Source organism: Vipera berus (genome assembly GCF_964194415.1).
Source record: "Vipera berus genome assembly, chromosome: 3".
In the NCBI taxonomy this organism is placed as follows: domain Eukaryota; kingdom Metazoa; phylum Chordata; class Lepidosauria; order Squamata; family Viperidae; genus Vipera; species Vipera berus.
In genome coordinates, this window is record NC_138204.1 from 115,219,575 (window position 1) to 115,235,718 (window position 16,144).

At 39.6% G+C, this 16,144-nt stretch overlaps 1 protein-coding gene across 1 annotated transcript in view; it reads right to left on the minus strand.

Moving 5' to 3' along the window:
- DDR2 (discoidin domain receptor tyrosine kinase 2) overlaps window positions 1-16,058 on the minus strand; it is a gene marked incomplete at its 3' end in the record, with an annotated part of 67,751 nt that extends 51,693 nt beyond the window's left edge. The window contains exons 1-2 of the mRNA XM_081322493.1: window positions 15,930-16,058; window positions 7,006-7,117 (exon numbers count right to left, since the gene is read on the minus strand). Of these exons, the coding sequence (XP_081178619.1) occupies window positions 7,006-7,093 (88 nt within the window). The 5' untranslated portion in view covers window positions 7,094-7,117; window positions 15,930-16,058. The remainder of the gene's footprint in view (window positions 1-7,005; window positions 7,118-15,929) is intronic.
- Between the last annotated feature and the right edge of the window lie 86 nt (window positions 16,059-16,144).

Genomic DNA, 16,144 nt, shown 5'->3' on the forward strand with positions numbered 1-16,144 from the left:
TCAGAGCGGGAGGGAGTTGGCCAGTGCTGGGCCACTACTGAGAAGGTGTGCTTCCTAGCAAATGAGCTGCCACAGCAGCAGTACCAAGGCAGGAGCACAGGACCGGGCTCTTTGCAGGACCGCGTCTCCCCACTGTTTCTGCCCATGCTATCAGGTCTAGCAGGAGGGTGTGCTCTGGGTCCCTTCAATCCAGCAATGCCACCTTGTCCAACCCAGGCATCGTGCCGTCTCTGTGGCTGTGCTTGCCTTGTGGAACAGCATCCATCCAGGGCCATTGCAGATGGCCCTGAGTCAGTCTTTGGGAAGGCTCCAAAGACCTGGCTTCTCCCTAGGCATTTGGGTCAAATCGTTAGGCGAGCTTTGCTGTTCATGTTTTTTTGGGGTGCAGGGTGCGGGGAGGGAATTGTTGTTTTAACCGGGTATCAGATTATACCTAGCTGTGGTGGTAGATTTAATCTTGCACACCCTCAGAATCATTGCTGTGAGATGGGCAGCTCTAGAAAGGATTTAAACAAATATCTCTATCTTTCTATTTTTTTACAGATAAAACAAAATATATAGATGAATAAATTCTGTAAGTTCAAACCTAGAGAAAACAAATTAGCATTAAAAAAGTAATGCAGCCAACCAATGGGAGGGAACAGGAAAACCTTGTCTTTAGTGACTACATAATGACAGGACAGCAAGATGGCAGCTATTATCTTAATACACAAGGAGGATATTATTATATAACATGATATATTATAATTATTGCATCCTAATGCCAGGTTAACTCTTTGCTAAATAATTTCATGAAATAAAAATAGGGTACTACTGGCTATAAATAGGCCTTAGGATTATAATTCATTTCATAGGTCGTGTTATTCATAAAGTTTTGAAAAAGATCAACATCCATACATAAATGTGTGATTAAAAATTATCCTAACCAGCATGAATGTACTCTAGCAATAGTGGAGAATGAAGATTTATGCTACCCTTCAGAATATTCAAAATATTCAACATACTTGTTCTAATTCACATGTAATATAATGTGTGGTTTATCTGTTTTGGGCCATTATGCCTTGTCCAAAACCTCCCAATTTACTGTTTCGTACAAACCAGATGAGGTATTGCTTGGGGTAAAAAGAAGGGAAATAGAGGAACAAAACTGCATGGAGATGTGATGAAGAAAAGAGAAACCTGAATTGGGGAAGTAGAAGAAAGACAGCACAATCCTTTTAGTTATTATTTCAAAAATAATCACTTTTTTGCATCCTTTCTTTAATGATTCTTGTAATGTATTGGCCTTAATTGCTGTAATCAGTTGAATGATTGCTCAACAGCTGTATTGTTTGAAACCCAGACTGCTTGTCTCCAGGGCAGTTAACTGTGTTCTTTGCACAGGAATTGTTACTTTAAATCTATTGGTTGCTGCCTAGAGGCGGTCCATATATATAGCTGTTAAGCAGCGGTTAGTGCTGCTTCTGTTGTGACTGAATAAACATTTCTTGCTGTTTCACCGCTCTGCCTCCTCAATGCCTAACCAAACCAAGAGCATAACAGTGGCAACGAAGGTGGGATGTACTGCTTAATGAGAAGAGACAGAAGTCACTAGGGAGTGAGGCCAGCACCACAGCCTGGCAGGAACCACGTTCCACCCCTTGGTCTACCAGCAAGCCATGCTGTAGACCACCATGCCCTAAGGATCCGTCCTAGGGCTAGTGTCAACGCTGCTAATATCGAATGTTCTTGCTTTGACAAAAGATGAAGAAGCATATTTAAACTTATGTGTTACTTTAAGAGCTCTGATCAGTTATTGCTGGGGAGGGGAGGAAGAATGTGTCTCAAGGCTGTCTCAAAATAAGAGAAGTTAAGAATTTGGCGGGTTGTCTAACAGAAATTCCACCTTTTCTTTGATATTAGTGCAACTTTTGTCTAGCAATGAGTTGGCCGTGGCGAGTTGGCCATGGCGAAATGTCATACAGCCCTCTTGTAGATCCTGGGGAAAGGTAAGAGTTTCTAACTGGGCAAGGATCAACCTGGGACCTTTTGGGTCTGTCATTACATCTTTTGACAAAGATAGAACACGATAGATATGTATCAGATACAAAAATCAGGACTTCATTTTAAAATCTGAGTAAGTTCAGTGGGTTTTCTGTTTTTCCAGGCAATGAACTGTGGCAGAGGGGACAGAATGAGATTTCCCCTGCACCACATTTAGCAGTCTGAATGCGACTGGCCAGCAAAGCTTTACAGTAAAGTAAATAAAATCCAAAAGAGGAGCAGCACAACATTCATTTTACGTATTTTCTGTTTAGCCCTCAGATCAGGGAGAATGCACCTTGGAGACACAGTGGAATAGATCTCTTCCCAGCCTCTTCCTCCAGTTTTTAGAAATGGAAAACTACCAATGCTTCTGACTTGCAAGGGCATTTCAGAAGGCTTTGCTCAGCTACCTGGCACTATTTTTGTAAGCCTAGCTGCCAGAAGAACTTCTCAAAGAGCTGCTTATTTTACAGTATTTACTGTCTGACCGCTGGACCCAGCCCAAAACTCTATCCATAAGTTACCTGGAAGTTAATTCTTAAAAAAACAAGCTACATGTGGCATGAAAAATGGAACTCAACTGAACTTTTTACACACAGGAATCCTGCTCCAATCCAAGGATAACCAACTAGCCATCTTCCAGATCTTTTAAATTACAACTCTTACAAATCCCTTGCTATTATGCATGCCAACAGGAATGATATTAAAACTTCTAAACCGAAAGTTTAAAATATTCAACATAGCCCACACATTCCAGAGTGGTACAGATTGGAGGGATCTGATCCATAAAATTGTATTCAGTTAGGACAGAAGAAATGAAATATTTCTCACATGTATAGAATTTCCTGCAAAAAAGATACACTAACTGGCTAGTGGACAGAATGGCTTGAAATGCCATTCTGTAGAAATGCATGAAGGATAAGTCCATTAATAACCGTAGCTAACAGTACCTAAAGATTCAGAAGTGTGCCTCTCGGTGCCAGACTGCTGAGATAAATAGCAGAAATGAGAATTCCTCACCAGGTTGTAGGTTTTCTACAAACTACTAGCCAAGTGCTACTGGAAGCAGAGCCCTGTGACAGATGGACTTTCAGTTTGATTTGGTAAGAATCGTTTTAAGAGATCAAGTGAGATAATAATTACAAGTGCACTAAAAAACCTATTATTTATTAAAACTGTAATTTCAAGTGCCTGAAACAGCCAACATTCATTTAAACAAATCCTATTCAACTATTGTGTTCACCAAAATAAATTCAGTAATTTCAGTCGTACTATGATGCTGGCTATGTTTAGCATTTTGATTGAAAATACAAGGGGAATATAAAGGACGCACATTGCCTTTGAAATGTACTCAGAGCTCCATTGTAATATTACAGAACTATTCTTCTAGATCTAGAACACCAACCAATTCAGTGCTGATGTTTATAGTTCCACATTTCTCTATTTCGTCTTCGGCTTCACCATTAATGCCATGTCCTCCAGGAAGAAAATTAACTACATAGTTATTACACATAGGAAATATAAATGGTGTGGTTTCCAGTAATCTTGGACACCTGGAAGCAGGGGACTGAGATCCAGAATAGATTATATGTTTGCCGTGCAGTTATTTATACTGGAATCTTTTTTTTAAGTAATAATATATTTATCATGGAGTTAGGGCTATGAGATGGCTGCAAAGAGATAGAGAAAATCCTGTTTGCAGCCATCCAGTAATTATTGGGCTTTTTAAACATGTATTTATTTATTCAATTTATAGGCTGCCCTACTCCCAACATCTCTAGGCAGATTACTATTTTTTCATAAAATAGGGGGTTTTTAAGCACTTTTCTGGAGCCCAGGGTGGTGTATGGCTCACAGGCACTGGGCTAGAGACCAGAAGACCATGGGTTCAGGTTGTGCCTTAAGCCTGGAGCCAATTGGAGAATTGGAGGCAATCATTTTTTTAGCCTTAGGAAAAAGATAAGGTAAACCAGTTCTGAAAAATGTTGCCTAGAAAATGTAAGCATTTGTTCATGTAGTCACAAGTCAAGAGTGACTCAAAGATAAAGACACATATATAAAGCCTTGGAGGGTGCTATTTTCCATCAACAACCATCTGCACAAATATGCCATTTGCTGTCATTACATTATGGAAGGTTAATACCATCTGCAAGGGATTTTGGTGGGGAAATGGCAAAATTTCTTTTGTAATATTGATAAACTCGCTTTTTACTGGTCAGAAATTTCATTTTTGCAAAAGATCTTGCAAAATTAAGATCTTGCAAAAGAACTGGATGTGGGAAAACAGGAAATCAGAAGACACCATTGTTTTTAGAGGATGGTAAAAGCAAGGGGCCTTTTACCTATCTATTACAGCTCCACAATACTAATCTGCATTGCCAGACATATATTTTCTGGTGGTGGGGAAAATAAGGAGGAAGGAAGTGCAAATGAGACACTTGAGAACAAAGTAAAATTAGGCTATGGGCTTTTCTAAATAATAACTTGGAAACGTTTTATGGCTACAGGCAAATATATGTTACCTTGTGGATGAAACAAAGAGAATGGGATCTGCTGAGCTGTTATTGGCTACTTTAGGCTGCAGTCATACCTCCTTCTTTTTGATCACTGGGTATTGCCCTGTGTGGTCATTTGGGGTTATGGGATGGGGTTATGGGAGAGACTGGCCTCTGACTTCCACACCAGCATCTCCCCATACAATGCTTGACCAATGTTTCAGAAAGGGCGATTAAAAAAGGAGAATACATATTTAGAAATACAAATGATACACACATGAAGTTTAGGATTTTTTGTGTGCCATCCTCTGCCCCATGCCATTCTGCTTAGATCAGGGGTGTCAAACTGCCGGCCCATGGGCCAGATGCATCGTAGTGAAACCGCGCCCACCCCATTGCCGGCAATGCCAAAAAAGTTGCAATATGTTGCGACACATCACGTGATGTTGGGAGTTTGACGCCCCTGGCTTAGATCACCCAGTGATGAGCACCAGTCCATTTCTCCCTACAGGTCACTGGCAAACTGGAAGGTAGAGGTGTCTGGTTTCCTACTGCAAATGGAGGCTTGTACAGTATTGGGAGCAACAGTAGAAAAAAGGATGTCCCTTGAACCATGTGCAGAGAGCCATTTGCCTGCCTGTTATAGCATTCAAAAGCATTGAACCATAAATTGGGGAAGACTGCCCAATGAAGTAAGGAGGGTTGCAGAGGCTGCAAAATAAAATAGATAAATCTCACTACTTTATCAAGTGGCCCATTCACACACCACACACCTATGATCCATATGTAGGAATAACCATGGGGGTAAAGCCACTGTCTTCTTCACCAAGTGGTATTACACTTTGACAGTGAGCTAACTCCATAGGTCTAGCCATCAGTCAAAACTTGCCTTCAGTTGCAATCACTAGGAAAGTAACTATTACTGTTGCTGTTTGTCCCATTGGCTGACAGTGCCCGGTGGAAGGAAAAACAAAGCAGGAGAATCATTTTTCTTAAATTCTCCTGGATTAAATCTGCAAGCACAACACCAATCACCAACTTTGTACTGAAAGAAAATAGACCCCAGCTGTCAGACAACAGCTATTTAAGGCAGCATAATTTTCTGCTAATCCAAGAACTGGAAGAGTATGTGTTAATAGACAGAGGTTGGGCATAGAACGAGGATTCACAAAATAACAATCCTAAAGATTATTGTTTCTCAGAGGCTTACATTTTGCTACGGACATTCATTTCAGTTAACATCTTCCCTTGAGTTCACTAATCATTTCATCATTTTATCTCATCTCATGTCACCTCACTACACCTTTGCTACAAATGATTTACCATTATCTGCATTCCCACAATATCTATAGGTTGAAGTCTTTAAAGGAAAATATCTTGAAAGTTGTGTGAGTTAATGCTACCTGAATAGTGTGATTCTAGATTTCAAATTATGTTTCCACAAGTTCAGAGAAGATAAGTGATTTCTATCTATAATTGGTTGTCCCAGCTTCTACTGAAAATACTTAGCTCAATATGGGTTTTCTTTGATTTTCCAACTGCCAGGACTTTACCTCACAATTTCATATCACAGCCACAGCCCCTTGAACTTAGTATCTCTAATAGTAGAAAAAAATGGTGCTTTACACTTTAATGTTCATGGACCCTTAGGTTATTGATGGTGTTGAGGCAAAAGGGATAGAAATAGAAGACAGAAGAGAAATAGATCATAAATGAAAAATAAACTTATATTTAAAAAACCCACTTGATTACAGCTTAGTAGAACAGTCAAAACATCACGGACTAATAAGGCAAAGTCTGTTGCAGAATCTAAAATCTGACTAGAAAATAATCTCATCTAAAATTTTCAGATCTTGGAACACAAAGAATATACTTTGTAATGTATGCATTGCAGCAGGAATCCCATTTGGGGTTGAAGTCATAGGATTCTTAAAATGATGATAAAATAATCATTGCAGGTTAAGGAAGTATATGTTCTATTTGTCCATATCCCTAGTTGTGGGAATAAAAACATAAAGAATTTGGGGAAGATTATTTATTTGAAGGCGCCCCGCCCCCCCGTTCCTTCTTCTAACTGCATACTCAATTCTTCTTGTTCTTCTCCCTTTTTTGTCCATTAAAAGTAGTGTTCTCATAAATGTAGTGCATAAAGAAAACCCAAAATATTGAAATAAGTCTTGGGATTCCATTTTAACTTTTAAAAATTTCACTACTTTAGTGAAATTTCACTACTGGTCACTTTCAAATATTTTGGATAGACTCTCTGTTTATATCTTGTGCGATTGTCACCACCAAAAGTCGCTTGTAGGCACAAACGTTTAAGTCATCTTATTACTATTGACTTAATAGAGAAATCCTCTTTTTTGTCCCTCTCCAACAATCCCTGGAATCAGCTACTCCCCTTTAGGAAACTATGATATATTCCAGTTCTTTCATTTTGTGGACCTCACCCAACACTAGCAGTAGCAACACTGTTCTCATTTACCTGGGTTGACTTGAGTTTTCACAGCAATTGGAATATCCAGCAGCAGCAGGAGTAGCAGAGGCATCAGTCTCTGAGAAGAAACAAGCATCTTTGAATCTTCCCACCAATTTTCCTACCAAAAGAAGAGGGTCACAGTCTATAATTAACAAAATACTTATTGTGAGTAAAGCAATAATGGGTGACTTTGAAAGCAGGGATGTAAGTTTCTTTTGACCTTAAAATGATGTTAATAAAAACAAAACCGAAAAAAACTGATAAGTCATTAGATACCTATAAGCATGTATATATCAGGGACTGCTAGCAGTTGTAATGGTAGCTAATCTGAATGGTTTAAAAAAGAAAATTATAGAGTTTCATAGAGAATAAGCCATTAATGGCTACAATACAGATGACCGTTTATTACCTCTTAAATCATAAACAGAGTATCTTCAGTATTGATTTCTGGGAAGCAACCACGGAAGGAGCCTATCTCCTTTCAGTCCAGGCTTGGGAGCTTCCCAGATGCATCCAGTTGGCCACTTTGTGGCATAGAACGGTTGGACTTCAACTCCCAGAATTCCTGAGTCAGCCATGAGTCCATGAGTCATAAAAGAGCAGAGGTTGTCTACCCCTGGTCTAGGGTCTGATTTGGCAAGTTTTTCTTCTGTTCTTATATTGTTAATCAATGGTGTGACAGATCAGGTTGGTGTGCAATATGCATGCCATCTTCTCTCTCATACCTAGCTGTCCCACCAGATCGCCCAATGGAGAGCACTAGCCCATCCCACCTTCAGGAAACTGGGTGGCTGGCATGGCAGCTGGCAAGAGCTGTTTCCTTACTCCAAGTCCAGCTGAGGATTTAACATGCCGGAGAAGTGGTGGAAGAAAGGAAGTTAAGTTTTTGTGTTGTTATACTTTTGATGAGCAGTGTTGTGGCAGATCAGCTTGACAGAATCTGTACAGGCATTTTTTTTCCTGCAGTTTTGGGTTCTTTTTTACACTGTAAATCTTAGTAATTTGTGTAGGGTAGTACTTTTTATTGAGTCCTTGTGCTAAAATCTTTTCCTCAAATGTTAAACACTCTCCTTACCCAGGGAGCCTCTCCTGGATTGGCTGATTTAAGTAGGTCAGTATTAAAGAACCACCCACTTAAAAATGGCTGGTTATACTGTAGGTAATATATTATTATATGAAATACTTAAGGCAGGGGTAGGCAACCTTGGCTCTTTTATGACTCGTGGACTTCAACTCCCAGAATTCCTGAGCCAGCATGGCTCAGGAATTCTGGGAGTTGAAGTCCACGAGTCATAAAAGAGCCAAGGTTGCCTACCCCTGAGTTAAGGGAAGAGCCTTGCCACACAAAGTCTGCATGAAATACTCCTTTTCGATATCCAATTCAATTGGATGAAGATAAGCCAACTATTTGTTTGTATGCTTGCTTGATTACTAGGTTTATATGCCACTATGAACCATTAAGTGACCTACAAAACCATCTACAATAAGAAAATTAAAAAAACACTGCATGAAGTACAACAAAGAATTAATCAAAATAATAAACAAATTGCAATTATGTTCACTTCACACCAAATAAATAATCAAGTGTATACCCCAGTAAGGGTGGGGTGGGAGAGCTCCCTTTCCACAGCAACTGTTTTTATTACCTTGGTGAATAATTTACATATTGGTGGATAAAGGACTGCCCCAGTTGGCTCTCTTGGAACTCCTGGCAGGTTTTGATACCATTGTCCACAATATTCTTCTGGATCTTTTCACAAAATTGGATTACTATAATACAATACAATGGCCACTGACCCCCAGTATCTTACAGAGTTTTATCTTGTCTATCTTGTTCTGCGGTTAGATGGTACTAACTGAAAGACATAATCAACAATGTGGAGATTATGCATCTAACTCCAAAAATGAACTGAATGCTTCTGAACGTTGGCTAAATTCATTAATGGTTTGGATAAAAGTGAACAGTAAGAGCCCCACCTTGAATTCCATTAACTCTTATCTAGCACCAATTTAGTGCTGACTAATAGTTGACTAGATTCTTGTGTATAGGTGTGAGCAATAAATCATCATAACTGGAACCTAAAGTATGATCCTGATTCTTCTTGCCTGACAACTCCTTAGTTCTTCACTGTGCCTAGATCTTTAGGCAAAGAGCAATTACATGTAGTGCACCAGTATAATCATCCCTGAGCCCTCTGCTCTGACATTGCCAATGTGTTAGTTACATAACAATTAAACTACAACATGTTTTACTTGATGCTACCTTTAAAACATTATCTTTAAAACTAAAGCAACTAAAAAGCTAAGTGGTACACAAAATTTATTCATTTATTTACATGGCCATCCATCTCCCACAAGTGACTCTGGGCAGTGTGCAAGGATTAACCCCACCCCACCCCAAATAATCCTTCCATGACATATACCCTAACCAGTTTTTTTTTTTGTAAAAGAAAAAGGTGCCGGAACTCACACATGTCATACAACTCACCTTGCCTACCCTAAAAGGCTCCATCCAAAAAAGGTGCCGGAACTCCGTTTTGGGCGTTCTATGAGAAAAAAAGCCCTGATCCTAACACAACAATAATCTGACTACATCATTCCAATATTGAAAGCAAGGGAATTCAGTTTAAGAAGTCAGTTTTAATCTTTAAAACCCTACATGACTTTGTCTTTCTCAAATGGGCACCACCAGATGTGTCAACTTCTTTGGAAGCAATCTACAGAAGCAAATGACAAACAGGACAGCAAATATGGGGAAAATACTTTTCAGAATTATTATTTATTTGCTTATTGCTTCACAATTTGCCTTTGCTATAATTTTTTAAGCGGTAAAATAGCTGTTAATTATGCTTGTGAATTTGTAAAACCTACTAAAAAGAGAGTGTAAGTACCATCTAAAGTAATTATTACAAAATTTTGGAACTTCAAAAGGCATAGTTTTACTGAGTACCAGATGACAAATTATTTCCAGTACTTGCTTCCTCTGAAGATGTATAAAGTTCTATTAAAATATTATATGATGGCCTTTGCAGTGTTTTCAACATCTGTATGGTTATGGACAAATCCATACTAAATGAAAAATGGATTAGCTGAGTAGATGCTGAAAATATTGCGAAAGCCACTGAACAAAGTCTTGTCTGATTCAGGATCTGCCTTAAGCAACCAGCCATATCTCACACATTATTTCACTATGTTTCTTGATTTGGGTTCATAGGAAAACTCCTTTTACAATATCAAACACTCCATCTCTCCCTTTAGGGTTTGAAATGCAGCTTAGGAAGGAAGGGAACAACTTTAAAAAAAAGTTTGTGCATTTTGTACACTGAACAAGCCTTTTATTTTGGATCCTGTCTGCAGTTCCAGATAACCCAGACAGGAAACAGACTAATTGAATTAACTCTACTTTATTGTAAACCTACATTAACAGAATAATACAAGTCTGAAAGCATAGACTTCCCTCTGCCCCTTTTAACTGCTTGATTCATTAGGAATAACGATGATGATGATGATGATGATGATGATGATGTTGGAAGGGACCTTGGAGGTCATCTAGTCCAACCCCCTGCTCAGGCAGGAATCCCTATACCATTTCGGACAAATGGCTGTCCAGTTTCTTCTTAAAAACTTCCAGTGATGGAGCATTCACAGCTTCTGGAGGCAGGTTGTTCCACTGGTTAATTGTTCTAACTGTCAGGAAGTTTCTCCTTAGTTCTAGGTTGTTTCTCTCCTTGACTAGTTTCCATCCGTTGCTTCTTGTCCTGCTTTCAGGTGCTTTGGAGAATAGCTTGGCTCCCTTTTCTTTGTGGCAGCCCTTGAGATATTGGAAAACTGCTATCATGTCCCCCCTCGTCCTTCTCTTCATTAAACTAGACGTAGCAAATTCCAGCAGCCGTTCCTTATATGTTTTAACCTCCAGTTCCCCTAATCATCTTTGTTGCTCTTCTCTGTACTCTTTCTAGAGTCTCAACTTAGTCATTCCTAAGTTTCTTTCTCTGGCCTTTAAGCCATGGGGGCTCCTGCCTCTCTTGTCTGGCTGTTTCCTAGGCAGCTTTTTTCCCCCACTAATTCCCCATGGTCATCCCACATATTCCATTACATCCATTGGTGTAATGGCAGAAAAGATTTTGTAGGTACTCTGATCAAATGGCTGAGTGATCCATTTCTGAACAAGTACAGATCCATTCTTCATGGCATGGGTCCTTCATGGCATGGGTCCGGAATACCTTGGGGAGCACCTGCAGCCGGTGTCAACTTCCCTCCGCCCAGTACGCTCCCACAGAGAGGGCCTCCTCAGGGTGCCACCGGTCAAAGAATGCCGACTGGTGGCCCCCAGGGGGAGGGCGTTCTCTGTGGGTGCACCGGATTTATGGAACCATCTTCCGGTCGAGCTCCGGATGGCGCCCGATCTCCGCTCCTTCCGGCGCGATCTTAAAACCCATCTCTTTAAACAAGCTGGCCTGGCCTGATGGGACGGGGTGGGATTTTTATAAATGGACTTCAATTTTAATCTGTATTAATTTATTATGGGCATTGTTTAATCATGTTTTAATAATTTTTAATTTTTGTATCTAGCTTTTATGTATTGCCCTGTTCACCGCCCTGAGTCCTCCGGGAGAAGGGCGGTATATAAATTAAATTAATAAATAATAATAATAATAAATTCTTTCAATTATCTTATCTACCTACTGTCAAGACTGATTTGCACTTTCATCTATATTCCGCTTTGATCGCAGCTTGACAAAGAAAAGGGAGGAGGGGGATGGAATGTAAGGGGGGGCAATTGCCTCTGAGCCTCCTCTGTTCCCGTGAGAGTGCTCCAACCCAAGGACACATTGAGCAGGGGACTAGTTTCCCATTATAAAATGAACAGAAGTGGTTAGTGGATGTAACAGATTGTGGGTGGCCCACAGGGAAAGCAGGGGATTAATTATGCTAGCTTTTGCATGGGAAACTCAGAGCTGATTTCATTTTGTCTGTGCCAATATGGTTTATTCAGTAAAGTTTATACTCTTCTTGGTAAAATAATGTCCCAGGAGTCTCTTTTTCTGGACCCACCAATTGGACAGTTTGACCCCTACCTTGGAGCTCCACTTCCCACATCGTGCTGAATAATGCCCAAGATATATTTTTCTGAGGATGGGAAGGCTGTGGTTTTCAAACGAAAATGGGCTACAGTCTCCAATCACTTTTATTTTCTAAGAAGGGTGACTTAGCCTTCCATACTTCCGAGGGCGGTAAAATGAGGATCCAGGTTATTAGGAGCTATACAATGAGGTTGTAAACTGCTCAGAGAGTGCTGTAAAGCACTGTGAAGTGGTATATAAGTCTAAATGCTATTGCTATTATAGAGATTTATTCTCATAACCTTCCAAGTTCTATTGCTAGAAACTTCTGGGTATATATGAAGATTTTATTCTGCTTAATGTTATTTTATTTTAAAACTATATTGGTTACCGCATTTGGCAGGCATTATACTATTTGTTTTTACCATCTCTGATTTAGTGTCTCCTTGTGTGGAGAAGTACTATTCTATTAGACTCAAGTTGGATAATGGGAGAAAGAGAAAGTAGACATTATAGGCCTCTTCTCTTAATTCTCTTACTGCCTTGCTCACTTTCTCATTGACAGCCTCAAGATTTGTTGTTGTCTTAACAGTTGATCTCTAGGTCCGATAATTCTGCTATTCAGTAAGAGTGGAACAAAAATAAAATTTCTCTTATTCATGATTTGATTGAGGATGAGGGCAGGGGAGCTAGGAGTTTCTACTTTATATTATTGTTGGAGAAAGTTTTTCTACATCAGTACTACTCGTGACCTCTCGTTTGGACTACTGCAACGCTCTCTACATGGGGCTGCCCTTGAGGACCACTCGGAGGCTCCAACTGGTACAGAATGCAGCCGCGAGAGTTGTGTTGGGAGTTTCCCAATACTCCCATGTTACACCTCTGCTCTGCGAGCTGCATTGGCTTCCAGTTGTCTTCCGGGTGAGATTCAAGGTGCTGGTAATCACCTACAAAGCCCTACATGGCATGGGTCCGGAATACCTTAGGGAGCACCTGCGGCCGGCATCAACTTCCCTCCGCCCAGTACGCTCCCACAGAGAGGGCCTCCTCAGGGTGCCACCGGTCAAAGAATGCCGACTGGTGGCCCCCAGGGGGAGGGCGTTCTCTGTGGGCGCGCCGGATTTATGGAACCATCTTGCGGTTGAGCTCCGGATGGCGCCCGACCTTCGCTCCTTCCGGCACGATCTAAAGACTTATTTGTTCGAACAAGCTGGCCTGGCCTGATGGAATGGGGTCGGGTTTTATTACTGTTCAATGTATTTTAACCTATTGTTATAGTTCTTGGGCACTTTGTTTAATCTCTTTTAATTTTTGTATTTTTGTCTTTTAACATGTATTGCCCTGTTCACCGCCCTGAGTCCTTCGGGAGAAGGGCGGTATACAAATAAAATTATTATTATTATTATTATTATTATTATTATTATTATTATTATTATTATTATTATTATTATTATTATTATTATTATTATTGTTGTTGTTGTTGTTGTTGTTGTTGTTGTTGTTGTTGTTGTTATCTCAGTGCTATCCATTTGTAACTTTCCATATTTTCCCACTGTTTTTTCATTGTTTTTGCTTACTAAAAATTATTTAAGAGGTCTTTTGACTGAAAATATTTCAAAGCCTATTAGTTTGTAAGTGACTGTGATTCTAAGGCAACTGAAACCTTGAGTACTCAGCAGAAGATTTATTTGCACAAATGTGTTGGGCAATATCCTCTCACTTGATTTCATTTTTAGAGTCTATTAACTCGTAATACGTAGAGATGACACTACTGTAAAAGGATGCAAAGCAAAGTGTCTGTCTCAACATCAGATACATTCTTGGACATAATGGTAAGTGGTTGCATGCTTGCACTTTATGGTAAGAGAAGGCACCTGATTACAAAAAGAGGAAAAAGTAGGCTGAGGTGGCAAGAAGAATCCTGGGAAGCAGAGAGGAGAGATCAGAAGCACTCTGTGCCTTGTTGCCTTTGGGTGAGTGGGCAGACCCATTGTGGTTCCCATGTTATGAGACAGTCCAGAAATATTTTCAAAATATGAAATATGTCTTTGATTCAGGCTATGTCATTTATTAAGTGAAAGCACAGAATTCCTCTGCAAACTCAAGCAATAACTAAATGTCATTATATGACATGCTCAGTATTATTCCTGTCTGAAAATGTATTCATTTTTTCCATTATTAAATATTCTGAATGAAAAAGAATCTAACTGGAATCAGGGCTATTTACTACTAAAATTTAAAATATGGAGGAGTTTCCCACTTTTCCTAAACCCCACAACATTGAACATACAACATTTGGATTTATAAACTGTATTATCCCATTTGGTGGAGTTTCTAGCTTTGAGATAGATTGCTAATAGTCTTTGGAAAAAAAACTTCTGGGCATCATGCTACATGCAACAAATTGCCCTATGTTAATGTAACAGTAAACACACCAATAGCTATGTGTCTTTAAGGAAAAATACATGAACAGCACATTAAGATCAGAGGGGTCCATTTAGAAGAGGACACTGCTTACTTCCAGTAACATCCAGCCAGTTATTTCGAACAATATAGCAGCTTTCTCTATTGATTATTCCCAGTAAACAGACTTTAATTTGTCCTGAATGTTATCTATTAGAAAAGCAAAAAAAAAAGTGTAAATAAGAATAAAAGCTTATATTGCCTCTGGCAGCTCCATTTTGCTTTGATGGGCATTGGTTGTCTTTGATTAAAATCTTTTAATTGAACCTTTTGAAAGCAATTGAAGCCACTGATGATTTTGAATTGAATTCCATAATTTAACTGAGCCTAATTAATGTTGTTGTTAGCTGCGAAGTCGTGTCCGACCCATCGCGACCCTATGGACAATGAGCCTAATTAATAGTATTTTGTTTAATTTAATCTAAAGAGAAGGCAGACCTTTGTCAACTTTCTCTACTTCTAGCATAATGTGGTTTTGAAATATAAAACTATTATCGTACTTTTCATGCATCCAAAGACTTTTCATGAGTTATGCAATAGGAAGAAATCAATTTGTCCCCAAATATATACCTGATAAGGAGTCGGAATCAATAACAACTTCCATATCCATATTTCCCAATCATTTTTGTTTAAATTTAAGGTTTTTTTAAAAAAAATAATCATGCATCTTTAGAAAGTATATCTTATTTTATGATACAGATATACATGTAGCACTCTTTAAAATATGTTAAAATGCTGTTTCCCTCTTTGAAACTAGCAGAATTAACTCCCCACTCCACCCTTCATTCGCTAAGCTTTGCTCTCTCTCCCCACTGGGCCTAGAGTTCCCAGGGAAAAAAAAACATAGGTTCTGGGGCTTTTCTGAGCTTGGTCCAGGTGGCTTTGCCAGGAAAAGATGCAGGCGCCACCAACAATAGGACAAACAATCCATGAACACAGGGTTGTCACGAGACACGCGCGCACATCCAATGGAAGAGAGAGGCTGGAAACGTCTCATAATTTCCCAAGAGAAACAACTTAATGCAAATGGAATTCTTAGCTACTGAATCAACAACCTGAAGTTCAATTAGCCACAAAAACAAGAAATACCTGAGGTTTTTGTGGCTTCAGAGCCTTCTCTTTGACTCCATCAGTGGAATCTGTAATCAACCAGCCTGGCCTGCCATGCAAACATTTTTTTAAAGAACCATAGTTATTTTATCTTTTTTTTTAATGGCAGGTATGCCAGGAAAATACATAAAGTCCTCTTTCACATAACCTCATTTTCCCCCCTAACACTGCTCCAAGCCGGACTAGCCTTTTGTTGAGAAATGGCTGAGATATCCATTTCGCTCCTTCCACCAGACAGACTGAGAGGGGGTAAGTTTGGTTATCTGTTTATAAAAAGCATCATAAAGTCCGTACCTGGGTGTTAAAATCACCTTTCAGCAGAGAAAGTCAGGAAGTTTCCAGAAACGTAATCCACAACTTTAAAGGAAAGTAGATAGTTCTTGCTTTCTCTCCCTAGATGGAGAAGCCGGGCTGGAAAGAAACTTCTGTCGGCTGATGCAAGATGCCTTTGCGAGCAATTTAGCATTCTGAGGATTCCTGGGACCAGGCCAGAAATCCCACAATCCAAC